At 44.7% G+C, this 26,765-nt stretch overlaps 1 protein-coding gene across 1 annotated transcript; it reads right to left on the reverse strand.

Annotated features, from left to right (window-relative positions):
- Window positions 1-5,907: 5,907 nt before the first annotated feature.
- On the reverse strand, window positions 5,908-6,849 carry LOC103677626 (THO complex subunit 7 homolog). The gene has a single exon (XM_008706889.2). It carries the CDS (start codon window positions 6,786-6,788, stop codon window positions 6,174-6,176), a length of 615 nt encoding a protein of 204 aa, XP_008705111.2. The 5' UTR covers window positions 6,789-6,849; the 3' UTR covers window positions 5,908-6,173.
- Between the last annotated feature and the right edge of the window lie 19,916 nt (window positions 6,850-26,765).

The following is a 26,765-nucleotide window of genomic DNA, read 5'->3' on the forward strand; positions in this document are numbered from 1 at the left end:
CATGTGTCACTGGATTCCTTAGGCTTTCATATGTTCTAGCAACTTCTAATGGTTTGCAAAAACATCATACCTGGCTTGCATTAAATAGTTCAGTCATTTTAAATGCGGGGTAGTCTCCACTGCACTTCTATCTTTTAAATTTTTCTTCAAAGCTAGTGGTTTAATTATTTTTCTTTTAAAACTGAATGTATTTAGCATTTAGGACCATTTTCCCCTGCGGTATTAGTCACATTGGTATTTTGTCTTGTATTATTTTCCTGATGAATTTTTGGTCATAATGGGGTTGGCTGAATAAAGCCAATGAGTTAAATATATGTCCCTACATTTCATCCATTTGAACAGCTTTATATCTGCTTAATTCGCCATACTCTACAAACAGCTGAAATATGTTCCCAATTGTTTTCAGGTTTGATTACCTAAAAAAGTTTTATAAATATTCTTAAAGGGGGATTAATACCAACAACAGTAGTGATCCTTAAGCATCGATTTAGGATTCTTGCTGAAAAGTTAACGAGTGGAAAAAATCAGTCCGGTGTCTGATTTCACATCAAATAATAAAGATCAACTTCTCCTTTGTGGAAACGTTAAAGCTGTCCTCATTGCATTTCCCTTCCTATCCTTTGAACATTTGAATGAATACTACTTCAGGGGCTAGACATAAAGCTCTCTATATAAGGACTCGTGTAATGCTCCAGAGTCGCAAGGAAACTTACCAATTACTTGTCCAGCTGACCACTGAATAAAGTGTCATAGAACTTTTCCAAAATTAGAGGGTGTCTCTGAAGACACAGTTTGAAGTTATTGATATGCAAGGAGATGGCTATTTTAGGGCTCTAAGTCAAAGGGTTTTGTCATCTCTTTCTCCACTATCAAATGCAGTGCTAAAAAATGTTCTTATATTGTCTATCTGGCTTCCAGCTTTCTGTCAAAAGTGAGATTTAAAGATCTGAGTAGCTCTGGAACTGATGGTGGCAGATAGGATATAGTAGAAAGGTTTTGTTCACCGTTCTCAAGTCTTTGGCATAGACTGTTGGTGCACCTGGGTGGCGCAGTCGGTTAAGTATCTGACTCTTGGTTTCTGCTCAGGTTGTGATCTCAGGGTCATGATCTCAGCGTTGTGAGATCAAGCCCCGTGTCCAGCTCTGTGCAGAGTCTGCTTGAGATTCTTTCCCCTTCTCTCCCTACCCCTTTACTCCTCCCCCAGCTCATGCTCCCCCTACCCAAAATAAATAAATAAATAAAATCTAAAAAAAGAAGAAGAAGAAGAAGTGCATTGGCTGTTCTAATATCACAGTAGTAACAGGGAGGTAGCCTGACTGTTTTTCAGACCTTTCTCAGAACAAAAATTTGGGTCCCCTGTGTCTGTCAATAATAATTGTCTTAACTCATCTGGGACAATGGGAAATGAGATTCTTTCTCTCTTCTAGAAGACTTATAGAGAGCAAATCAGCACAATCTTCTAACAAAGAGCTTTGAGCAAGGTATTAGGCAGATGTTACATTTTCTCCTCCCTAAGTGTATTTATCTTCTGGAGAACAGTACATAGATCTTCTTGTAACTTGCTTGCAAGTGGTTACAGTCTATTAACTTCCTTTTGTTCCCTGGGGAAGAGAAAATAATTACATAGGTATATTAGATTGTCCTAAGATTTTTGAGGCTCTCTTCTAACATTCTACCCCTTGATTGTATCCGTTGGTAGCCAATGTCTGTGACAATCTTTGGTGCATAAAATATTCCCTTATTTGACCTGTTAAAGTTAAATAAAGATGGGTGGTTGTGATTGCCTGCCTTGATAACATACTCCCAAGTCCAATAAATGTAGGATTTCTATGCAAGAGTATTTTCATCTCAGCTGTCTAGAGATTATCATTACAGATTTCAGATTGGTTACACGTTTGTTCAATATATTTGGCTTGTTGTGACTTTCACTTAATTTTCAACTTTAGGATTGGTTTTCTTGTATCATCCATTCTTATTACAACAAATAAGATTCTTCTAACGAGTCGCATCTAAATCAAGTCTGAAAAGTGAGGCAAGTTCTAAGTTACCGCAGCATATTAGATTTGAAGCTGATGTGATGGTCCTCATAAGTCTTTTTTTTCCTCCCTAGTGAGTCTTAACCTAAACACTATGTATTATTTTTGAGCAGTACTATTTCCTTCTATAAACTGGGTATTACATTAATTATAGTCTCTTCTATGTCATCGTATGTCTTGCATTTTCAAGGCAACGGCTGTAACATTATTCAGCTTATTTAAATTGACACACAGTGCTATAGTTTTTCAGTATTTACCACTTTAATTATCCCGTGATGATTTAGTGCCCAGTTTGGAACCTTGGTCATTTAAAGACAAAATAGTTACTGGAGGGTTAGTCTCCTGTAGCTTCTAGAATCAAGCATTTATTTTTTTATTTTTTTAAAGATTTTTTAATTTATTTACTTGACAGAGAGAGAGACACAGCCAGCGAGAGAGGGAACCCAAGCAGGGGGAGTGGGAGAGGAAGAAGCAGGCTCCCAGTGGAAGAACCCGATGTGGGGCTCGATCCCAGGACTCTGGGATCACGCCCTGAGCCGAAGGCAGACGCTTAACGACTGAGCCACCCAGGCGCCCCTAGAATCAAGCATTTAAATCACAGCTGCAATATGTCTTTGAACTTCATATCCCTCCAACTATTAGGGCAATGTAACTTTCTCAAAAGGCCAGGGGAGCCCTGACTTGTATCCCTGAGAAACGATCCTTTTTCTTCTGAACATCTATAGAGACAAGAAGCTCATTATTTCCCCAGGCAGGCATTAAGGGGCTGGATGCCACAAACATGTGGTAAAGTGGGCAGAGGGATTAATGGAATGAGTGTGCCATAAGAACAGAAAATCATGCTTGAAGACTGAGATCTTGGAGTTTAAGCTTGAGCAATTGAATTATTCTTCTCACAGGATTTGAGTCACACACATATGGGTGATTGAAGAGGATGGAGCTTAAGGAGGTAACTGAAGTTCAGAAAGTCCTGGAAATGGGAGGCTCCCTGCTAAATAAGTCTCCCTTATGGATTCAGGTTGTCGAGATGGTGGCAGAAGTCATTAGGGGAGAAAGGTATTGAAAAGAAACCTGGAGGTCAGTAATTGCCATTAAAAAACAAAACCAAACAAAAGGAGAGCGCAAGGGTCAGTCAGTCAAGTTGCCACTCTCAGTGCTATTAGGATGATTTCGTATTTCTCAGTCACGTACCTTTCCTAAATCAGGATTACTACCGTGGTTCTATTTCCTGAATGCCTTTCTTCTACATGTACTCTGAGAACGGAAGGCTTTTCCAAGGACAACCAGGTGTAACACGACTAGAAAAAAAGTCACGATGTTCTTTTTCCACATAGACTTGGCGGTAAAACAGCTGCACAGTGAGGGCGATCTGCTCAAGTTCTATGCACTTAGCCCCAGGTTAAAGAGCACAAAAAACACTTCTCCTACAGAGAGACAGATGCTCCCAAAGCGGTGAACATTTTTAAAGACTACGTTATTGGGGGGGAACCCCAAAACTCATGGAATGATGGAAAGGCTCCATGTTTTGTAATGGATATAGTTTGGAACCCCCCCCCTTTTTTGGTCAATTACATGGTCTATACCCAATGACAGGCTTATATACATGGTGTCTAATGCACGGTGCTCGATATTCTCCAAATCTTGGGCCAAGACTGACGAGCAGAGTGTTGATTTTGCTGCCATCTTTAAAGTTCCATCTTCTGCAAAAACTGGGGGTTGGTTGGCTTTCTATTAACACTTTATGCATGTACCAGGGTGCTCTTCTTATAAGGCAGTCTTTTTTTTTTTTTTTAATGATTTTTTATTATATTATGTTAGTCACCATACAGTACATCCCCGGTTTCCGATGTAAGGCTCGATGATTCATCAGTTGTGTATAACACCCAGTGCACCATGCAATACGTGCCCTCCTTACTACCCATCACCGGTCTATCCCATTCCCCCACCCCCCTCCCCTCTGAAGTCCTCAGTTTGTTTCTCATAGTCCATAGTCTCTCATGTTTCATTCCCCCTTCTGATTACCCCCCCTTTCTTTATCCCTTTCTTCCCCTACCGATCATCCTAGTTCTTATGTTCCATAGATGAGAGAAATCATATGATAGTTGTCTTTCTCTGCTTGACTTATTTCACTTAGCATTATCTCCTCCAGTGCCGTCCATGTTGTAGCAAATGTTGAGAACTCGTTCTTTCTGATAGCTGAGTAATATTCCATTGTATATATGGACCACAACTTTTATAAGGCAGTCTTACATGGGTTGTAAACACAGACAAGTAGAAATTCTTAAACTGTGGAAGGTCGAGGCTGGGGTGCCTGCATCTGACTGAGGTTGAATTTCCAACGTATGGGAATCAGCAAAAATTTGACTTTGATGAGAACCGCAATATGCCAAAAGAGGAGAAATTGCTCCCCAAATATTGCATCCTCTCCTACTTTTTCTAGCCTCTTTGCCTCTTGTCACTCTCTCTTGCTCTGCTCCACGCATGCTAGAAACCACGATGGAGGGAACCTGCTTTTCTAAATTACCATGTGAAGGAAAATTTACCTCAGGGAATTGTTTGTCCTCAGGGGACCTTCCTTGAGCAAAGAAATAAATTACTGCCCTGTTAAGCCACTGAGATCTGGAGGTTTGTAATACTTTTTTAGAGTAGCCCAGCTTAACTTGATTAATAAACTGCCCAACCAGAATTCTCTATTATGTGGGAGCTGAAGGCCCAAGAGGAGTATGATTTGGACCTCTTTACGTCTCCTTTAATTTCCGATTTCCTTTTAGTCCAGCTCATCAGAAGATACGCTGGCTACTACAAAATTGTTGTGGAAATTGGATATTTTTGACTTAAATGAAATTTTTGGTTTCTGTATTAGTTTTAGTTATCAATGTGATCTTATTACTCGGAAGCAAAATTGACCATCAGAAAAGTGAGAAATTTAATTTTTGAGGAGGCTACAGAGGAATGGAATAGATAATTAAATTGAGACTACACGACTAAATCATTGCGAAGGCTCGCCTTGCCTGCAAAAATGCCCGTCCGTTTTTATTTTGAGTAGAAAAGCTGGGGCACTGAACAGAGACTCTTGCCCATATTCAATTCTCCTTTTCGTGGTAACAAGGATTTGCTTCAGTTGTCCACATCTTCCCCTAGTGGGATAAGGACCCTGTCGGTTCCCGAGGACTCAGGCCGGACGAAGACATCCCACCCTCACCTGCTGCCCTGACGTCCTCACACTGTCCCGCGTACTCCCTGCACCCATCTGTTTTGCTCTTGCTTGCTTACTCCTCTCCCTAATGGAAGTGAGCTCCTGGAGAGCAAGGCAGTTATTTGGTTGTGCTTGTTGTGTTTCATACACCACTGAGCATAGGGTAGGCACCCCCAAAATACTTCCTGAACCAATGGTGGAATACAATTAGGATGAACCCTGGGCTGCTTTTCTTTGTTCTTTCTGGCATCCATGACTTTCTAAAGGAGGGACTATCCCAAAACCTAGAGCCATTTTCTCACCGTTCATTTGCTAACTTAATGACACAGAAACGAAATAGGTCTAAAGTTTGTTTCCTTCAACGCTGACCAGATATTCCATGCACAGTTAGACTGAGTTTGACCACGATCCCGGTGAAGTGAGTCCCGGAGAACAAGTTTTTTTTTTTTTTTAAGATTTTATTTATTTATTTGACAGAGATAGACAGCCAGCGAGAGAGGGAACACAAGCAGGGGGAGTGGGAGAGGAAGAAGCAGGCTCATAGCGGAGGAGCCTGATGTGGGGCTCGATCCCATAATGCCAGGATCACGCCCTGAGCCGAAGGCAGACACTTAACGACTGCGCCACCCAGGCGCCCCCCCCCCAGAACAAGTTTGTTTTTTTGTTTTTTTTTTGGCTTGAAAACATTTTATTAAACATTTTTGGATGTGGCTTCCTACCTTTTAAGTTTAAGAATAAAAAAGACATTTCAATACAAACAAATCTATACTGAAGTTTTTTTCCTTTGTGTAAAGAAATACGAATGAACTGTGCGTTAATATTTAAAAGCAAAGTAGTTTACTGCCAAAACTTTAAATATCTCAAGAGCACAACAAATTCTAAACGCACTAGGAGCATGTTGTTACTTCCACATTCTTGGCAAGGGTAAACCAGTAGCTTGTCTATGGCTTAGGCTCTGTTTCCATGGTGCTTTCTTGAGTTTCTTCTACCTCTGAGAGCTTTTCATCATTTTCTAGCGTCTGCTGAAGTTTGTGGATGGTACTAAGTAGAACGTGAAACTGTTTCCGTCTCAATTCCAGCTTATCTTCAACACTTTCTTTAATATGTGAAAGATGCTCTAGTTCCTTTCCCAGAGACTCTAGTTCCTTTAATGTCTCATGCCGGTCTGGATGGTGCTGGATCACTTTCGCCAAAGCATCATATTCTTGGCGATTTTTTCGTATTCGCTTTGCTTGAAGAATTTGCTTTTTGCACTCAGCAATTTTTTCATGTGCTCCAGCAATGCTACATTCTATTTCTTTGTAAATTTTTTCATAGTTTTCCATTTCTCTGAGATTCATATCATATACCAGCAAAGTTTTGCCCATTGAAAATTCACATTGGGACAGTGTGCTCAGCATACGTTGGTACTGGCTGTATCCCTCTTCCTGGGACCCGGAGTTGCACCATTTAATGAAACTTTTCATGAGCAGATTGATTCTCCGATCATCTCCAGCGCCGTCTCCATCAATTAGGAGACGCTTCCGTATGACTTCGTCGTCAGTCACGGCTCCCATGGCGTGCGCGGCGGCGGCGGCGGCGCAAGCTGAGGCGGCGGTTGGCGGCGGCGGAGGTCCGAGAACAAGTTTTTAACAGCAACAACTGACGTGTGTGTCTAGTGCTTCTCAGGTGCCAGGCATTGTTCGAAACCCTTTACTTGAACAGTCTTGTTTAATTTCCACGACCTCTTGCTGCTGTCGGTGCTACTGTTTTCTCAAATTCTAGAGTGGGACCTGTGCGTGGAAAAGCAAGTAACTTGCTTAGGGTCACCCAGGATACAAACCTGGGTAGCCAGGCTCTAGAATCTGTCCTTCCGCCCAGGAAAGGTCATGGATGGAAGGGGGCTCTCAATTCTTGGAATTGAGATGGTCCTTAAATATCTCTGTAAAAACACCACTGCCCTGGGCACCTGGATGGCTCAGTCGGTTAAGCATCCGACCCTTGGTTTTGGCTCAAGCTGTGATCTCAGGGGTTGTGAAATCGGACTCCGTACTCAGGGCAGAGTTGGCTTAAGACTCTCTTTCCCTCTCCCTCTGCCTCTCCACACCCCCCACCCCTGCTCTCTAAAATAAACAAATCTTTACAAAATAAAAATAAAAACATCACTGCCCAAGCACTTCCTGTTTCTCCTTGAACACTTTCAATGATAACTCACAACCTTGTAAAGTAGAACACCCCATCTTCTGACAGAATTCAAATGTTCGAAGAGATTTTCTTAATATTGAATCAAAGCCTTTATTCTCCACATTCCTATTTGTTCCCTTTGGTGTATGAAACGATTCCAACACTTCCACCTGACAGTCCCTCTGACACAGGACACAATCTTCCAAAAGCCTCCTGAGTTTTTCTCCTCATCGTGTTGTACATCCCCAGCTTCCTGATTGTTGCCCATTGAAGACATGGTTTCGCATGTATTCAGCCTGGCCTCTGTTTGCTGAATGCATTCCACGTTATGCAAGGTTTGTCTTTCAACTTAAAGCTGTTCTTTAATTAAACCTCGTACTTGAACCACATGAATCGTGATCTCCTTTTAAAGTTCTTTTACCTTCGGCTTTGGTAATAATATCTGAATATTTTTTCTTTTATTTGCTAGTACGATGCCTAAGTTAGGCTCCTTTAGGTTTCAAGAAGCAAAGAGAGACTCAAGCTCAGGAGATAGGGATTTGCAGCCAGACTACATGGGGGAAATAAGGGAGCCTACTTCTGGCTTCTATTGTTTCTACTTCCTGCTCCTTCTGTATATATTTTTTTCAGAGTCTCATCAATAATGAATCATGAAGCACTACATCAAAAACTAATGAAGTACTGTGTGGTGACGAAGATAGCATACAAAAAAAAAAAAAGACATTTAGACTAGAAAACGTGTAGGCTTCTCTCCCCCCTCCTCACCTATCCTGAATTTCAGAGTAAATGCCATTTGAAGTTTTATGATAAATATAAATAAGTCCAGAAAAAGTTCTGATATTTTCCCCCTGTAATGATCATTTTAATGCTATTTGCAAAATAAAACAAGTATCAATTCTTTCCATAATACTTTTTTTGGCACTCTGGTGATTAGATATAAATTTTGTCTGCCTATTCAGTAATCAGAATGTTTTCATTCCCCCTACGAACTGCCAATTCTTTTTTTTTTATTCTGGGTTCTCAAACAGTCTAAGCGATGAGAGCTAATCAGCTCAATTAGGTCACAATTGTGCCTGTTTGGCGGGGTCCCTGAGCCAGGCTGTTCTTCTAGGACCAACCTGCTGTAAGCAGGATTTCAGGGTTTTGTGGGACCAACTAGCCACCTGGGTGGGTGTGGCTGAAATCCTAGAGTTGATGATGAGTCTGGCAGGCACGAGGAGGAGTCTGCAGGGCCATTCGTACAAACAGGTGTCTGTACAAACCACTGGAAGGCTTGCTTACGGTCACACGCTATACCATGATTAATTTCTTCACCTTGAAGTGCGATGAAGTTGTCAGTGAAGTCTAAACTAACTCACGTTGCCAACCTTTCCAGGGGACACTGGTTTTCACAAGCCAGGGCTCCAGTGAGACATGTGGCCTTGGCCAGACCACTCTAGGGTCTGCAGGTGGCAATGGAGAGGAAAAAGCCATCTGGCCCTCCACCTACAGGAGACCCGTATCCTCCCCCTTGGCTCAACTTGAGTGCGGGAAACATCCCAGCTGGGAACATTTGGAGGGTGCTGGGGTTTCTTTCTTTCTTTCTTTTTCTTTCTTTCTTTCTTTCTTTCTTTCTTTCTTTCTTTCTTTCTTCTTTTTTTCTTTCTTTCTCTTTCTTCTTTCTTTCTTTCTTTCTTTTCTTCTTTCTTCTTTTTTTTTTTTTTTAGATTTTATTTATTTATTTGACAGAGAGAGAGAGAGACAGCCAGCAAGAGAGGGAACACAAGCGGGGGAGTGGGAGAGAAATAAGCAGGCTCCCAGCGGGGCAGGGAGCCCGATGAGGGGCTGGATCCCAGGACCCTGGGATCACGCCCTGAGCCGAAGGCAGACGCTTAATGACTGAGCCACCCAGGCACCCCGGTGCTGGGGTTTCTATCACTTTATTAAGGATTTCAGTGGTACCAGTTTAGATGTGTCCATTTTTGCTCTAAACTTATCGTTGTTTTTCCAAGGAGGTGAGATTTGTGTATAGAAATAGCCCGTGAATTCTCCATGTGAAGGCAGCCAGACTCACAGGCAGACCCCAGAGAGCCATCTGCTGGACTCTAATCTACCCTGAAGCTCTCTCAAGCTTATCAGCAGGGTCCCTTTGGTGGCCACATTTGAACTGTCCTGAAGCCTTCTGCTGGGCCCTGGAGTCTTCCCTTCTCCTTGCAGTGTGCCTGTGACAGCTGATGTTTGTTCCAGAGCAAGCCTGTCAAGTTGCCCAATGGCGGGGAGCTTGTTTCTAGACATGCGAAGAGGCTGGCAGATTGGGGAGAAAATGTGGGTTGTTTTTATTTTCATGCCCAGGAGTAATTGCACAGAAAGGCGATGCCCTGGGCCTTCCCCCCCTCCCCCCAGCAGCAGATGTCACTGCTTGCAGGGAAGAAGTGCAGCCTCCCCTCCCCTCCCCACTTCCCTTTTCCTGGTAAAGCCCAGGGCAATAAAATTAAATCAAGCATTACTATTTTTTACATTGAAAATGCTCTTGAGTTTGAATTATGGATTCAAATGGTTCTTAAAGAGAGCACCCGAGGGGCTCTGAATGCTGCCAGATGGCAGGGGAGCCATGCAGGGGAGCCAGCGCCGATTGCTTCTGACAGCGAGATCACCGCGGGAGGGTCCTGTCTCTTTCCTATACAGCAACACACCAGCCGCACAGATCTCCAATTCAAGGTTTTCCTCGCCTTCCTAAAATTGGGTTTTGTGTTTCGTGAGATGCCTTGCCCAGGATTGACTCAGAAATCTCATTAGGCCTTCTGGACAGCTGGACCCCATTTGTGAGGCATGGACAAGGCTGCTGGTGTCCAGCCAGGTTATTCAGGTCTGTGGCTTGTATCCTGCAATGGCCCCTGGGGCCTTGGAGACACCTGATCTGGCACCTGGGGAAGACTGGAGAAGCTGCTGGTTTATAAAAGCCTGTGGAGAAGACAGGGAGGAAATACACAGAGGGAGAAGAGAGAATCTGCCAGAAATCAAAGGCGGACAGTCTGCTCCTTGGAGTGGCCAAGGCTCTTTGGAGATGGGGATGGGGCTTCGTTCTGTTGCCCATGCCCAGAGGATCTGAACTAAACTGACATCTTGTTCAGGCTCCTCTCAGTCTTACAGTTGTTCAGAATGTCTCATTCTCCCCCAGCATCCGCTGGACATCTGTCCGTCCGCTCACCCATGCTCGCATCCACCAAAGACGTATCTTGCCCTCCGACTAATGCTATGTCCTGTGCTGGAATGCAAAGCTCCACAACACACAGGGGCTTTATCTGGGACGGGGCTCCCTGTGTGGCTGCCCTCAGAATCCCCCAGTGCCTCCTAGAAACTCAGCACCCCTGCTTCCACCCCAGACCTATGGCGTCTCTACCCCGGGTGTGAAGAGGCCTGGGAATCTCGTTTTACAAGCTCTGCCGGTGATTTTGATGTTCACTTGAGTTTGAGAACCCCCTGGCGGTAAGCAGTTACAGCCAGGAGGTGAGAGATAAGCTACTGCCTCAGTTACAAGTGCTAGTTGAACCCCTGCGCAAAGTTCTCTAGAAGCTCACTCCATTCCGGAGGAGTGGGGAAAGGTCAGCAAAGAAGGGGACATGGGGTCGGTGCTTGAAGGATGAGCAGTTTTCCAAGCAAGATATTGGTGCAAGAAGATTCTAGCCACCAGATACAGCACTCACAAAAACATGGAGGTATTCAAAGAATTATGGGGAGTTCAGTGCTGAGGGAGGACAGAGTACCCCTGGGGTACGCACAAGCCTGGCACTGGGGCGCACAAGAAGCAGTGCATGTTTCAGGGGGAAGCCGATGGCTCGAGTTTGGAGTTCCTATAAACGTCCACAGGTGATGTTCAGGAGAAAATGGGAAATGCATTTAAATGCCGGGAAAGCTGTCTGACTGGAGACATAATTTTGGAAACCAAAGCATATGGTGAGATAGGAAGGTGCCAGAGATCTGTGTAGCAACCTCTGGAAGGGGCTGTGAGAGCTGCAGGGTGGGCCCAGGCTCCAGCCGAGACTCTAGAGCTAGTCTGGGAAACCCAGGCCTCTGAAACTCTAGAGGGGACCTGGAAACTTCTTTGGAGATAGTTTTTAGAGGACTCTCATGTCCAGGCAGAGTCCTCTCAAGGCTGACTCTACAGTGGGTATAGGTTGCAGGGTGAAGTGCCTTTTCAGTGCCTCAGCTGCCAGGGCCATGAGTGTGCAGAGCCCCCCACCGAGCTCCTCTCCGCAGCCGTTCTTCCACGGACAGCTGGTCGTGGGCTGCAGGATCCGCTCACCCCCTTGACAAACCTGCCCCGAGCATCTGCTGTGTGCCAGGTATTGTGCTTGGGGGATATGAGGTTGAATGAGATACAGCTCCCAAGGTGTGTGTTGACTTCTGCCACTGATTTTATTTTTAAAGCTCTACGTCCCCCTCCTATATTTTTCTTTCTTTCTGAGTGAAAGAGGGTAAATAGGCTGCCACTTCTTACCGAAAAAATATGCCACGGGTTGAATAAACTCGAGTGAACAAAGAAAACCAGAAGAATCCATCTTTACTTACTCTATTCTTCAACCAGGCGGTTTAATGTTGTGTTTGGTGTATAAGTCATTCCCCAGGAGAGCTCCATTTGAGAAGAATCATTTGAATAAAGTCTCTAGTTCAGAATTATCCTTTGGGATAACAAAAACTTTGGGTGAATAATGATAATGATAGTAATAACAATAATAATAAAAGATGCACTGGAAAAGGCCTTTTGTTAAGAGGGAAAAAAAGCTCAGACATTTTCTTAATGCTATGTCTGGTCTCTATACAAAAACCTGTCAGTGTCACGCTGTTTTTAGTCAATTTCACAGCGGGGAAGAGAAATGCCGATGGCTTAGGAGAAACAAGTTCAAAGTAGGTAACACAATTGCTGAAAGCATTTCCTCAAAAGGAGAGCTTTATAGCTGTTGCTAAACATATGGAAATAAAAAGCAAATAGAAATCTAGGTGCATATACGGAGAGGGGGTTTTCAGGCGATGGTTGCGGGAAGTATAGACCCAGGGAGGGTTGTGAGGCTGCTGTTTTGAAAACAGGGAACTTCATGACCCACATTGACACTAAGTGTGCAGAGTGCCGATGTCGTCATCCTTCTGTTTCAAAGAGTGCCTTCCCCAGAGTCCTCACCTTGGGGTTAAAGGTGGGATGTGTTGAGCCAAAACACCTGGATCCTCAACGCCAGCTCTGTTTCTTCTTGGTCTCCATGGCACGTCTCAGCGAATGTTAACTGAACAAATACTTTCCATGTATTTTATTTATATGAATGCTAACAAATGCTCGGAGGCGGTGATGGTCCTGGCAGTATGACCATTCTCCCAGAGGTCAGACTATTAGCATAGAACCCAGGAGAACTTAACTGAATTACTCCTCCTCATTTCTGTGTCAAGATGCTTTGAAGGGGAGAGGAGGGGACTATTTAAGTTGGTAAGGTGACCCTTATGACCATTAGGGATGCCTTGGACTTCACCAAAGGAATGTCTCTAAAGGAACGGAGGGAACTTGCCACCACACAATTTGGCCTAAACGCTGGGGTAGGGGTGGCTGTTGGGATTTGACACATTAAGATCTGAGACTGGTGGGGCAGGGCGGTGGCAGTGGAAGATGATCCAATGTCTGTGGGAGAGTCATTTTCCCTGACTCCTGTGCCCTAGAAGGGGAAGGAGGCGGGAGATGGTAAAAGTGGGAATAAATGAAAACAGGACCGTTTCCCGGCCACTGAACATTTGGAACATTTGGCACATTTGGAACATTGCTGCTTCTGGGAGTCCCTTTCTGATCCACACCATAAATATGATGCATGGTGTTTCTGTCAACCAATGCATGCCGCTCTCTGAAGTCTGTTGCACTAACGAACCAAGGGCTTTAGTTTACTGTGTCCTTTCCCAGCTCTTCTCCTTATACGCATGTCCAAAGACAGCTCCCGATTGGTCCGGCTGGCCATTTGGGTCATAGGCGGCCCAGCTGGCACAGCAACTGTCCTGCGTGCCTTCCTTCACGGTTTATTAGGATGCCTCACATTCCCGGTGTTCTTCCCAGAGGACAAAATGTTTGTGGCCGCCATATGGTACCCACTTTACTTATTTTATGGGATCCTGGTAACCTACCGTCTCCAGCCTTTTCCAGGTCCTGCTTTTATCTGACAAAGCGGTTCATTCACGTACGAAAGTTAGTGTTTTGTCTGGCTAAGTGCGGCGTGAAGTGTAGTAGCTCCTTCTCCGTAGCCTGTGCGTGCGGAACTCTATCAAATCTTCCTATATTTTGATTTATTCCAGGCAATAGCTATTATATTTGATCTGTATGGTTCCGGAAATCAGTCTATAACATCGTAAATTAGTGCAAATATCTTGTTCTAATCATTTTCCTATTTTTTGATAATTGTATCACCATGCCAAATAACGCTGAGATTAGCATTTGTAATCTACTATCCTTTCTTTTGGATTATTTTTCTTAATTAATTAACCTTAATTTTTAAGGTTAAATCCCATGAATGGGATCATGAATCAAGGAATTTAAATTTGTTTTGGCTTTTATGAAGATAATGGTAGTTGCTTTGACATGTCTATAGCTTCCTGGACTGGGGCAAACCATCATGCTGGATCTCTTGAAATATTTCCATTTTGTCAGATAGGGAATGCTGTTTCCCATGTGTCAGGGCAAAGAGGTGACAACCCTTGACGTGGGTCCTGCTTTGTGGGCCTTTTCAATGAGGTTCTGTGAAAACAGAGGTGAGCATGGAGAATATCGTGTGACAGAGAAATACTGCTCCCTGTGATTTTTCTTAGCACATTTGAGTCTTTACGTGTGATATTTACTATAGTCTCTGTGGACTGGCTGGACGACCTTCCTGCTATTGTTTTAAAGAAATTTGAGGGGAAAAAATTTCTACTTTCCCTCCAGCTATAGTACCGGGTAAAGTAATTTACTTGAACATAATGTGAAATTAACTGGGCAAAGCCCAGGTAGAGAAATCTCCTTGTCAAGTCCCTGAGTGGACAGTGGGAGCTCACCTCAAGTGATGTCAAGTGGGTCCTGTGGGGCCATGGGGAGTCATGGCGGCAGCAGGCGCTCCATAGCCGAGAACAGCAGTGTAGACACTTGGCGTCCGAGAAAACCCTAGAGAAGGAAGTGTTGGCAAAGCTGGGAAGTCATTGCCCAGGAAGCTAGACACCTCCGTAATAGAGCCACATCTGTGGTGACAGAATCGCCAGTCAGACCCTGCCTTTTGTTTTACTTGGAAAGAAGCTGGTCATGAGAAAGCCCCGAGCAAAAGGCAGTGTCATTCTGGAAGCACTCTACACAACAAGTATAATGAAAGCTAAAACCAAGGCCCATCAAGTTAACAAATTATATTTATTATAAGTATTCAAATAAACATTATAGGCAAATGTCTGAGGTTCAGGCATAAGAATTTTGAAGTTGGGAACATTTTCTTTACACTGAAGAAAGAGCCAACAGATGAGACTTCCCACTTTGATAGTTTATCTTAATCACAAATTGCAAAATCTCTCACTACTTCTCCATCAAATTAATGAGAGAGAAAGCCTCCTGGATTAGTTTGTGAGGACTGCCAGAACAAAGTACCAGAGGCTGGGCAGTTTAAATAACAGAAATTTATTTTCTCATGGTTCTGGAGACTAGAAGTTCAAGGTCAAGGTGTCATCAGGGGTGGTTGCTTTGGAGGCCTCTCTTCTTGGCTTGTAGACGGCTCTCTTCTCGCTGTGTTTACACATGGTGTTTCCGTGTGTGTGTGTGTGTGTGTGTGTGTGTGTGTGCGTCTGGGTCCTGATCTCTTCCTCTAAGGACACCAGTCAGGTTGGAGTAGGGCCTGCTTTAATGACCTTTTTCAATCTTAATTACCTCCTTAAAGACCCTATCCCCAGATACAGTTACATTCTGAGGTACTGGGGTTAGCATGGATTTTGTTAGTATGAATTTTGAGGGAACACAATTTAGCCCACCCCTCTTTCTTCATGAGATTTTTGGGGAACATTCTAAAAGTGTGCAGGTTTTCTGTGATTAAAAAGTATATTTTAAACATTTTAAGTTCCTACCACCTATGTGCCCAAAACTTTGTGAGGTCCAATATGGGGCTTCGGGGGAGAAATTGGAGTCCTTTTCAAAGGAAGATAAAAATGAGTTGGCTGATAAAATTAACTTTAGGGGCGCCTGGGTGGCACAGCGGTTAAGCGTCTGCCTTCGGCTCAGGGCGTGATCCCGGTGTTATGGGATCGAGCCCCACATCAGGCTCCTCCGCTGGGAGCCTGCTTCTTCCTCTCCCACTCCCCCTGCTTGTGTTCCCTCTCTCGCTGGCTGTCTTTATCTCTGTCAAATAAATAAATAAAATCTTTAAAAAAAAAACTTTAAAAATGTGAAAATTAAAAGGATCATTTATAACAATCTGCTAAAATGAATATTAGTTCTAAAAGAGGAAACAGTCATGGGAGTTGGAATTTTCAGGGCGAGTTTTGTGGAAGGGGTAGATTTTTAGCAAGAACACAGATAATCAGCTGTCTCTCCCTCACCCACCTTCTTTGAGCAGCTCTGCCAGTTGCACACCTGTGTCTCCATGTTCTGATGGCTTCTTTAGAACACAAAGTCGAAGATCTGGAGCTCCTGTTCCTCCAGCAAAGTGGGAGGGAAGTTTGGGTCTCCTTTTCCTTCCTCCACTTCCTCTTCTTGTTACTTATATTGTCCTTATTTTCTCTTTCTTTCTATAAAAAAAAATAGCAGGGGCGTCTGGGTGGCTCAGTCAGTTGATCGTCTCCCTTCAGCTCAGGTCATGATCCCAGGGTCCTGGGATGGAGCCCCGCATCAGGCTCCCTGCTCAACAGGGAGTCTGCTTCTCCCTCTCCCTCTGTTCATGCGCGCTCTCTCTCAAATAAATAAATAAATAAATCTTTTTAAAAAATAGCACAGTACCCACTATCAGAAAACTCTTACACCCAGGATTATATACATGCGTCTCTCTTGGTGGAACTGAAAATTATCCACATACCGAAGTTTATGGAAAGAGGTAGTGCGTCTGTCTTATGTAAAAGTGGTTATTTTTCCCCGTGGGAGAACACTCCGCCTGAACGCCTAACAAGCGAATTTAGGAATCAGTTATAAAGACCATTCACATTTAAGTCAGAAATAATTATTTTCTAAACGTTGGCCTCTAATACTGGCTGTAAAATTGCACTAGGCTTGGGATGACAGTGTGCAAACTATGAAGAGGACTTTGACCCAGAGCCTCTGGTGAGCAAGAGGGGAACATCATGAAGGTCAGGGTGTTGCCAGGCTTTTCTTGTACTGACGTTAAAACACAGTATCTGTGTTTCTAGTAGTTTCCAAGGTCTAAGAAGAGTTTTACAGATCTTCCAGTTTGTCTGGTGAAACCTGATTCGCCTCTACCCAAGAAGCAGTTATCAGTATTAATTTTGGTTACTGGTTTGGTGCTGTTGTCACACACTAGATTCCGTTCCCTGAAATACAGTGATTTTCCTTCCCACTATCTATCACATTATTCCTACCAACCGGGCCTCTGGCACAGATGGACGAAAGAATGAAAGGACAAAATTCCTGAATGCCACAATGGAAGAATTCTGGAAAAAACACTCCCAGGCAAATATTTGTTGAGCCCCTACTATGCGCTAGGGCATTGTGCTTGGTGATACAGTAAGAAAGATGAAAAATGCATGACTCTTTACTCAGGAAGCTCCCCTTCTGGTGGAAGAGACACTCACACATCTGAATAGTACACAACGTCAGCAGTACTGTACTAGAAATACCTACATGGTGATGTAGAAACTCAGACTAGAGAGGAACTGATCGTGAGGAGCTCCTTACAGAGTGACTATGCAGAACAGGCGAGGCTCGAGACTTGGGGCTTGAAGAGTAAGTGGGAGTTTACCAGGGGGAGAACAGACGGAAGGCTGTGACAGGCAGGTGACAACATAATGACAACAGAGAGGCATGAAGTGCGTATGATCGCTACACGTTGTCGTTGAGCAAAATGGAAGCAGTTTAAATGCCCCACACCACAGGGGAATGCCTAAGTACATTGCTAAATATTCATACGGTAGACTATTCTGTAACCCTTCTAAATGCTGTTTACAGAGAGATTTTAATGTTGTGGGGGAAGTGCTTATGCTATCACGTTAAGAGAAAAAGAAGGGAATGTAATTATCTATATGGAATCAGCCCCTCTTTTATGTATATAAAAGTTGAGAAGAAAAATGTATATTGCTTTTTGCTACGTTACAGTGTTTGAATTCAGCTTTAATGAGTTTATATTGTTTTAATAGAAAAGTCAGAACATGGAAGAGAGTGGACGGCAGGTTGCAGACTGAAGACTGGAGTAGCTGGCGTGGCGGCCCCAGGGACAGGAGACGAGGCCGGCCGGCCACACTCCCGCGGTCTCTAACTTAGCCTGTAGCTGATGGGGAATTACAGAACCCCAGTTGTGCACCGAACACGAAGAGCCCTGTTGAAACAGAAGATTGAGTCATAAGGGGTAAAAGAGCGAGCTTTCCTCACTTGTAAATGTTTTGCCTTGAGTTGCATGGCATTGCCTGCTGTGGGCTCCGTAAATACTGTGGACCTGGTTTTCTGGGGGGTCCTGTTGCCTCTTGATAAGCCCCACACAGCGGTTTTCCCCACTAGACTTGGAACAGATGACGGCCACTTCCGCTGAACACTAGGAGAGCTACTTGGCTTGTGTTTACACAAACATAGATTCTCTACTGTCTTTTTCTACTTGTGTATAATTAAATTTGTACAAGTTGGGTTTGCATACACCCAGGCTTTTCTGGCAAAGGGCTGTGTGCTAATGGGTAGGTTTTGGAAGAGACGAAAGGGCAAAGGCTTACGATGTTTTTTGCCATTAAGAGTGTTTTTGTAGGACACTCGGGAAATCTGGGGATCAGTGAGGGGAACCTTCAGTGTTGGGACTGGAAGTCCAAGGAGTAAAGGTCGGAGGACCTTCAGCTCACATCCATGTCACCTACTTCTCAGATTTTTCTAGGGTTGGAATGAAAACGGCAACAGAACTATATTGTTATTTGACATCGGTGCATCTAATTGGTGAGATTTTTATTCAAGCCAGTGCAGATCTGTCTATGTATCTATCTCAAGGATGACAAATTCTGATATAGATAAATAAGAGTGTGCCTTCTTTGTCCACACAAAGCGTTTGTTACCCAGGGCCAGGCTTGACACAGTCAGCCTGAGAGGACAGATCCGGCCACAGCGCTTTCTCCCTTCCGCGCAGGGGAAAGCAGGAAAGCGGCCACTGCAGAGACGCTGGACCACATTTCCGCGCTTCTGCCCTCTGTCCTCAGCGTGTGGCATAAACCTCCCTGAGATAAGTGTGCTTGCCGAGCAGACAGAGGGGCCTGAATTGGTGCTGATGGTTTAAGGAGCATGTCAGGGGCTTGAAAAATGAATTTCCCTGGAACCGGTGTGTAGCTACCTAGAAAACGCAATTGCCAGGAGCCGGTTAAGGTCAGGCTCTGCAAAGAGAGATGACCTACCTCTCTATTACCCAATTACATCTGGGAAAGCTGAATCTGCAAAGGGCTTCTGTTATCAGTGAATGAAAAAACCTGGCTCAAAAAGTTCAAGGGAGGGGCGCCTGGGTAGCGCAGTCGTTAAAGCGTCTGCCTTCCGCTCAGGGCGTGATCCTGGCGTTCTGGGATCGAGTCCCACGTCGGGCTCCTCTGCTGGGAGCCTGCTTCTTCCTCTCCCACTCGCCTGCTCTGCACCCTCTCTCGCTGGCTGTCTCTCTGTCACATAAATAAATAAAATCTTAAAAAAAAAAAAAGTTCAAGGGACTTCACGGAAGAGTCTTAGCTGATCAGTGGCAGAGCTGGGGCTAAAAGCTCATTTTCCCCCAGGCATCCGGACCATACCTGAGAAGCCGGCACGTCTCATTTCACTGTGGGTCCATTATTTCTATTGGTAACATGATATTATCCTCACCTTTTCCTCCTTTAATATAATAGTATAAATACAGGTTTGAAATTTTTTCCCGAATTTCGAGTCTAGGAAAGCTGGTGATGCTCTTTCTTTGAGAGATTCTAGCGATCACAACCTAAGCAGGCCGAAGTGGAAATGTGAGCAGTGCCTTTCTTTCCCTGGACAGTTAGATAGATACTGAAGATGGAAATTTCCAAGATCTGAATCCCCAAACCCAGAAACCCAGACTGATCTCCCCTTTGTCCTCGGCATATAGAAATAAACTAGCAAGCTGTAAAACATTGAACCCTAATAAATATTCCTCGTTTTCCTTCTTCCATTCTGGATCCCGCAGAATAACAAAGTGGTTCTCTTTGCATTGGTTCTCACGTATTGTTTATTTAAAAAAATTTTTAAAAAAATTTTTAAAAGATTTTATTCATTCATTTTTTTGACACAGAGAGAGAGCACAACAGGGGGAGGGGCAGAGGGAAAAGGAGAAGCAGGCTCCTCGCTGAGCGGGAAGCCCCATGCGATGCTGGACTCCATCCCAGAACCCTGGGGTCATGACCTAAGCCAAAGGCAGATGCTTAACCACCTAAGCCACCCAGGTGCCCTGGCTCTCGTGTTTTAAAGTGTCTGTATGTCTATGAGTGAATGCGAACACCCATGTGCAAGTGTGTATTATGACAGTGTGACAATGAGTGTGCATGTCGCATATGTGAAGGCATGAGTCTGTGTGTATGTGTGTGATTATGAGTGTGTGAGAACATGTAAGTGCATGAGTATGGGTGTGAGTGTGAGAGTATGTGTGCATGTGTGTGCACTTAGGTACAAATAGGAGTTGAGATGTTAATTTCTTTTGCTAACCAGTCAAACTCCTGCAGCTCTGGTTATGACATGCACTTGTTTGCAACGCTCTTCGGACAGGAAATTGTATTCATGTTGACAGTACGGTATTCAGAACAGTGGTTTTAATAGGTTGAAGGGACATCAATGATATTTAGAGATGTTTGACAATGTCAGGAAAATATTTGCTTTCGTTTCTTAAGTGCTCCAAGTTTTGATATAAGTACCAAGGCACATATTAAAGACCGAGAGATTCCTTTCAAATATAGCAAAGGCTTTATTTATAGGAAAGATACCCGTTCTAGTCCTGTCTTCCTCCATTTCAAATTTCACACTGCAGCCAAAATGACTTCAAATTCATGATTGGATTTGTCACTCTCTACTTAAGTATTCTTAATTGCTTCTGTAGAAAACAAATATTAGTTGCCTACCCAGCTCACTCCCTGCTTCCAGTGAATATTCATTCACTAGAGAGGGACACTGGCCAGTGTGGGTCTCAACAATCCCACCTTCTCAGCAGCTTTCCTGCCCACCAGTCACTGGCTCAAGGCTGGACTGTGCCCTCAGCTGGGAGATTGGGCTGCCTCTCAGGATCCTTTCTTGAAATGCAGGGACAGAGACATACTCTTTTTCAGGATTTAGCTAAGGCAGACACCGCCCTAGGAAATGTCGGCATCTTGAAATCAGGAAGGGAGCCTGTCTTGAGAAGCCTCTTTGCTTTGATGACTTCCTTCTGGATTTCTATTACTTTCCTTACATTGGACACAGAGGTGAATGAAGGCCTGGGGGATGACCTGTGTATGTTTCAGAAAGTCTCACAGAATGTTTCCAGTAGCTCTTTTTAAGGATTTGAGGACATTACCACTAATTGCCCTCAGCACTGGGACTTAAATTCTGAGACAAGAAGAAAAATGGCCATTCGATGTCCTATTATATGTCTCAAGATTAAAGGTATGCATTAAAGACACTAATTGTGAACGTATTTTTAACTGACAAATTATAGATGCACTATGTTTCATAAAGGAATAGCAAGTACACCTAAAGGGAACACTTTCAAAAGTACTTTTATTGAGAGAAAAACAGGAGTTGCAAATTCAAGTGGCTTTGGCAAATAATCTGAATGAAGTATAATGGATTGCATGAAAGACGATAGAGAGTAGTGGGGATTGTGGCAAACCAGAGCACAGTGCTGCTCTAAGATCAGCTGCTACTCAATTCCAGAGATTTTGTCTCATGAAGAAACATGGGCCTAAAATTAGATCTTACTATTTCTTAAGAGAAGCTGGAGAAATAATTTTTTTTAAATGTAAAGTGCCCCAAATTTTAAATGATGGCAACTAATTCAATCACAAAACATACTGAATGGACTCAACGAAAGTCTGACAACTAGCCAAATTTGTTATTTAGACCAACAGTTCACCACCTCTGAGAAAGTGCTATGTAAATAAATATTAAATGTTCTGATACTGGACGGGATAAAAGCTGTTCAACATTTTCGAGACAATGCTCTACAATGATAACTGGCATTTCAGGATTTTAAAATATGGCCATCTCATCCCACTGTCCTGAAGCTCAGCATCTCTACCAGCTGGGCTTTGCTGGAAGGCAGACTCTGTGGGTCTGAGGTGGTGACATTTAATTCCCAGAGCAGTTGTCCACGGAGCTCCCAGTGACAGGCCCAGCATCCCCTGCACCAGAGGGAGGCAAGAGTTCAGCTGTTCAATTCACTTGCACATCACCGTCCTTCTACCCAGCTGGTGGGATGGGTTGGGGGGCAGGGGGCGGAAAAGGACGCAAAATAAATGACCCAGTACCAAATAGAATCTTACTAAAGAAATGAATGAATTGGGTGTAACACCATGGTTATATTCAAATCCATTTATTTTTATCAAACGATTTTAAAATTCGGTCTGATTCATTCATTTTCAGTTCAGTGAGCCCCATTCTATGGAAATGATTTTTGTAAACATCTCTCGGGCCAAGAGGCTTTTGTTTAGGCTTCATGAAGAATCAGCGGTGCGATGCTCTGAGAAGGTTTGCCCTCCAAATCAATTTATGTGACAACGCTAGAATAATTGCTTGTGTGACACGCAGAGATAGACCCTGAGGCAGTGGTTCCGGATGAGAGCTCTTTGTCAAACGCAAGCATCCAGCCTGCCGACCAGTGGCAGTTGTTCTACTTCCTGACGTTCTTCCTTGTCATCGTGCAGTCCGTCCCACAGGTGGCAGAGGCTGACTTCTCCGGAACGCATTTGCTTTAGTGTCAACTTCTTTAAGTGGCAAAGAGGTGGAAAGCTGACTCTCACTTTACCTCCGCGCTGGTGCTGGAGAGCGTCCTCTTGGGTAATGCGGGCAATGGCTTGGGGAAGGGGGGAAAAGGGAAGAAAGGAAAACGCTTTCTTAATAAAAAATGACAATTCTCATCAGGTTTGAAGTTAATCTTTTAGACTCCTTCTATTTTACTTAAAAATACCTTTTCACAAGGAGGAATGCCTTTGGCTGTGTTTCTAACTCTAAAAGAGTCTAGACTGGCTTTTTATACTGGTTGGCTTGTTCACTCATTCAATTAATATTTCCCTATGCTCTTCTGATCATCAGGCACTGCTCGAGTCAGCGGGAACAGAACAATAAAAAAGAACAAAAACACACACTTTTTTGGTGGATGTAGGTGAATTAGAGCAGAGCAGTGTGAGGCTGTCATCGGAGGGCAAATTATCAGTAGGGGGACATAAGGTCAAACACCCCTGATGAACCATGACTTGCATGTTAAGTGCACAAGCACTTTTCTCTAACTAAGCGTAGTTGCTTATTTAAAAAATAAATCACAATTTTCAAGAATGGGGAAGAACAGAGGTGGGTGGGCAAAGGCCGGGACTGCATCCTCACAACTACCATTTACTAGCGTTAGAAGAACTTTGGGCACAGGAAAAATGTTAGGTGTATGTGAGCAAAATCGATTTAAAGCAGGCAGCATCCCATCTGGCAGACAGAAAAGAGTTCTGAGGAGCTGTTCAAAATAAAGGACTTTTATAGGGCGAAGGGAGCAGGAACCAGGACGTTATAGCAGGCAACAGAGTGGGTTGATCATTGCGAGGTCATGTTCCTTCAGGGCATGGCAGGGGTCTATCCGGCAAATCGCCTAGGGCCCATCAGATTTCTGATAGCCTGGTTTGGGCTTCCATTTCGGGGAGAGTCAAAACTGTAATTACGTCTCCGCTTGGTGATGTGGCGTTCAGCACATGTGGCTCCATCTGGGGTCTGTTGTCTTGTTTTTCACCAGCCTTGCCACCTTGGGAGGGTCTCCTCTTTCCCCCTCTCAGTACCCTCATTTGTGAAATGGGGTTAATCCCTAATACAAGCTAGAACTGTGGCGGCATTTAGACAACGCGCTGTCAGGCAGAAGCATTCTGTCCAGTGTGCAGTACGACAGACGATATTATTATTAAGTTTGGGAGGAAGTGAGGACAGCTGGGAGGGAGGGGAGGCAGGAGGAGACCAGGACCCAAGGGCAGACAAACGCAACAAAAGAGATGGTCCCGGCAGGGGTCGTGGCAACCCCTGATCTCCCAGCGCCTGGATGAGATTATGGCAGAGAGAGCCTCTCTGGAGGCAAGGTCCTCACTACTCTGTGTCCTAGTGAGTGACCATGGCTAGTGTCAGCTCTGGGCAGACACTTAGGAGAACCGGTCTGTTGTCCAAGCCCATTAACGAGCCACGCAACCCCGTTAAGTCTCTGTTCTCTTCCAGGGCTCCAAGGTCCATGCAGTTCCCTGGGCAACAGCCTCAGGAGCCAGGCTATTGGCCAGTTGGAGGCGGAGGCAGGGGAGCACCCATCTGTCCGGGGAGGAGGCTTCCCTTCTCTCTGGACACTGGCAACTGCCCCACACAAGTCTGCTTTGCCTTTCCTCAGGATTTGAAAGTTTCAGCGTGGTGCCGTTTTATATGCTTTAAAAAGGAAATGAGAACTAGAGAACCTTCATGAAGCTGTCTGTGTCAGATTATAAAGTCAGAGTGGCAAGGGACCCTGGACCCCCTAATCCGAGGTCCACATTTTGTAGGTAAGGAAGCAGGCCGGTACTGATACGTCCACCTGGCCTTCCCCCCATAAGGGTGCGCACGGCCTTCACCTTCCTCCACGCCCCTGTGACTGCCTCCATGGCTTATGTTAGGGTGTATCTTTTATCTGTAAAGTTGGCTTCATATCTAAGTCTACTTATCAAACAGGATTATGAGTTTTCTCATGATATTGAAGGTTTGTTGTACTAGTTGCAGGAACTGTTGAGGTCTATGTGCATCAGCTTGGACGTGAGTGTGTGTGAGTGTGTGTGAATGTGTGTGCGCGCCCGCCCGCTGCTTGGGGCAGGGGGTGTGGTTATTTATTTATTTATTGAGGTCTGTCCCTACTTGTCTTCCCAAGCCAAGCCCTTCTGGTGCTGTGGGACAGAGAGAAGGAGAGGCCCAGGGCAGAGATGTCACTCCCCACCCCCATCCCGGGCAGGTTATTGCTTCTCTGGCTAATACAGGCTGCCTGGCCTCATGCCCTCCCTGCAGCGGCCTGCCCCGGGGTGCCTCTCCTGGGGCACTGCTGCTGTGGGTCTCCCCCTGCTCCCCCTGCCGGAGCTCCCTGCGCTGCCCTAGGACAGCCAGCTCTGCTGGGCCTCCTCCACCACATCTCAGCCTCTCCGAAGACTACCTACACCACGGGCCCTCTGCTGGGTTCCGCAGCAGGCAGAGACTAGGGTGAGGAATGGGCAAGATATAGCTCAGCTACTGTCTGAAATGACCATCCCATCTGTGGGGAGACCTGGCATCCTGGCCATGGCCATTCCAGGAGTGAGGGCCACACTGCCGCTGTGCCCTCCCCAGCCCTGATCTCACTCCTCTTGTCCTCTCCTGAGAGCAGATCGGCGAGTCAGAGACTAAGCAGACATGGGTCAGGGAATGAACTGCCCTCCCCTCTTTCTTGCAGACACCGCATCTTCATGAGAGACTCTCTTGGGGACCTCCACACTCAACTTCGGAGAGAGTCAGCACTGCCTGTCTCCCCACAAGAAGGCCTAGCTTCTCTCCATCACTGCACTCCCCCAAATGACAGACTCCCTCCTTCGTGTTTAATCTAAGTGGGGGGTGGGATGTCCTTGGAGGGCTGGTTGGTCCCAGGGAGGAGGGTGAGCCTGCAGGCCCCCACTCCGCACTCCAGCTACGGGCATGTGTCAGCTCTCTGAACTAGGAAAGGGCTTTCGTGCCTTTGTTCTTGGCTTTGGGCCTTTGCCACAATTCTGAGACACCAGGAAAAATCCCTCTTGACATTCCGTATCACAGCCAGCATGCTCTGTTCTCTGCCAAAGTGTTCGAATCAAGACCCCTGGTGTTTCAAGGTAAGAAGACCAATTCCGAGTCCCACTGATTGCTAGCATAGTTCAGAGGCAGATTTTAGTTTTTAATGAGCAAATATGTCCAATTTTCTCTAAAGTTTCTACTACTATATAAAGAGCTAAATTTTTAGTTAATAACTTGCTTTTGTATTTTTAATCCCAAAGAGGAATTTCTGAAAAATAAGGTTTTCACATAAGTTTAACTAGTTTGTAAGTAGTTGTATGTAGTAAACTGATAACATTTGTTTGATTATTTTACATTATTTTTTAAAGATTTTATTTATCTATTTATTTGACAAGGAGAGAGAGATCGAGAATACAAGCAGGGGGAGCAGCAGAGGGAGAGGGAGAAGCAGGCTCCCCGCTGAACAGGGAGCTCGATGCAGGGCTCAATCCCAGGACCCTGAGATCATGACCTGAGACGAAGGCAGGTGCTTGACTGACTGAGCCACCCAGGGGTCCCTGTTTGATTATTTTAATTAATTACTCAAAAACTCTGCAGCGGGGAAACAGACTTGCCCAAGGTCATCCAGCCGGATTAGTCAGCGGTGGGTGAGGGCCAGGGTCTAAGGCTCCTGACACAGGGACTTCCCACACTGGGCCTCGCAGATCCCCTATTGTACACCCTACAGTCTGGACAAATCATCTTGACCCTCAACACCTGAATTTGATGGTTAAACTGCATGGTAAGTGTACCCCACACCGTGCTTGAGAGTAACAGACCTCCACGTTAAGCGTTAAGTCACAAGGTGGCATTCTTTAAAGTTTATGTAATGGTGGGTTAATTTGAAATAATTAACTGAAATGTGCAAGTGTCCCCCTGGGACACCTAAGCCAATTGTCAAAATATTCCTTTTCCAATGATGCAAAATTCCTATAACAATGCAGGAATGCAGAAATGATGTATCCAATGGGTTTTAACAGAAAATATGTTTGCTTTTAGTACTGATTAAAAAGCAAAGCTCTGGGGGTGCCTGGGTGGCTCAGTCGTTAAGCGTCTGCCTTCGGCTCAGGACGTGATCCCAGGGTCCTGGGATCGAGCCCCACATCAGGCTCTTCTGCTGGGAGGCTGCTTCTTCCTCTTCCACTCCCCCTGCCTGTGTTCCCTCTCTCGCTGGCTGTCTCTCTCTCCGTCAAATAAATAAATAAAATCTTAAAAAAAAAAAAAAAAAAAAAAAAAA

The sequence above is a fragment of the Ursus maritimus genome, unplaced genomic scaffold (assembly GCF_017311325.1).
Source record: "Ursus maritimus isolate PB19 unplaced genomic scaffold, ASM1731132v1 scaffold_20, whole genome shotgun sequence".
NCBI lineage: Eukaryota > Metazoa > Chordata > Mammalia > Carnivora > Ursidae > Ursus > Ursus maritimus.

Coding starts and splice junctions, on each gene's coding strand:
- LOC103677626 (XM_008706889.2), bottom strand. CDS start 6,788: ATGGGAGCCGTGACTGACGACGAAGTCATACGGAAGCGTCTCCTAATT.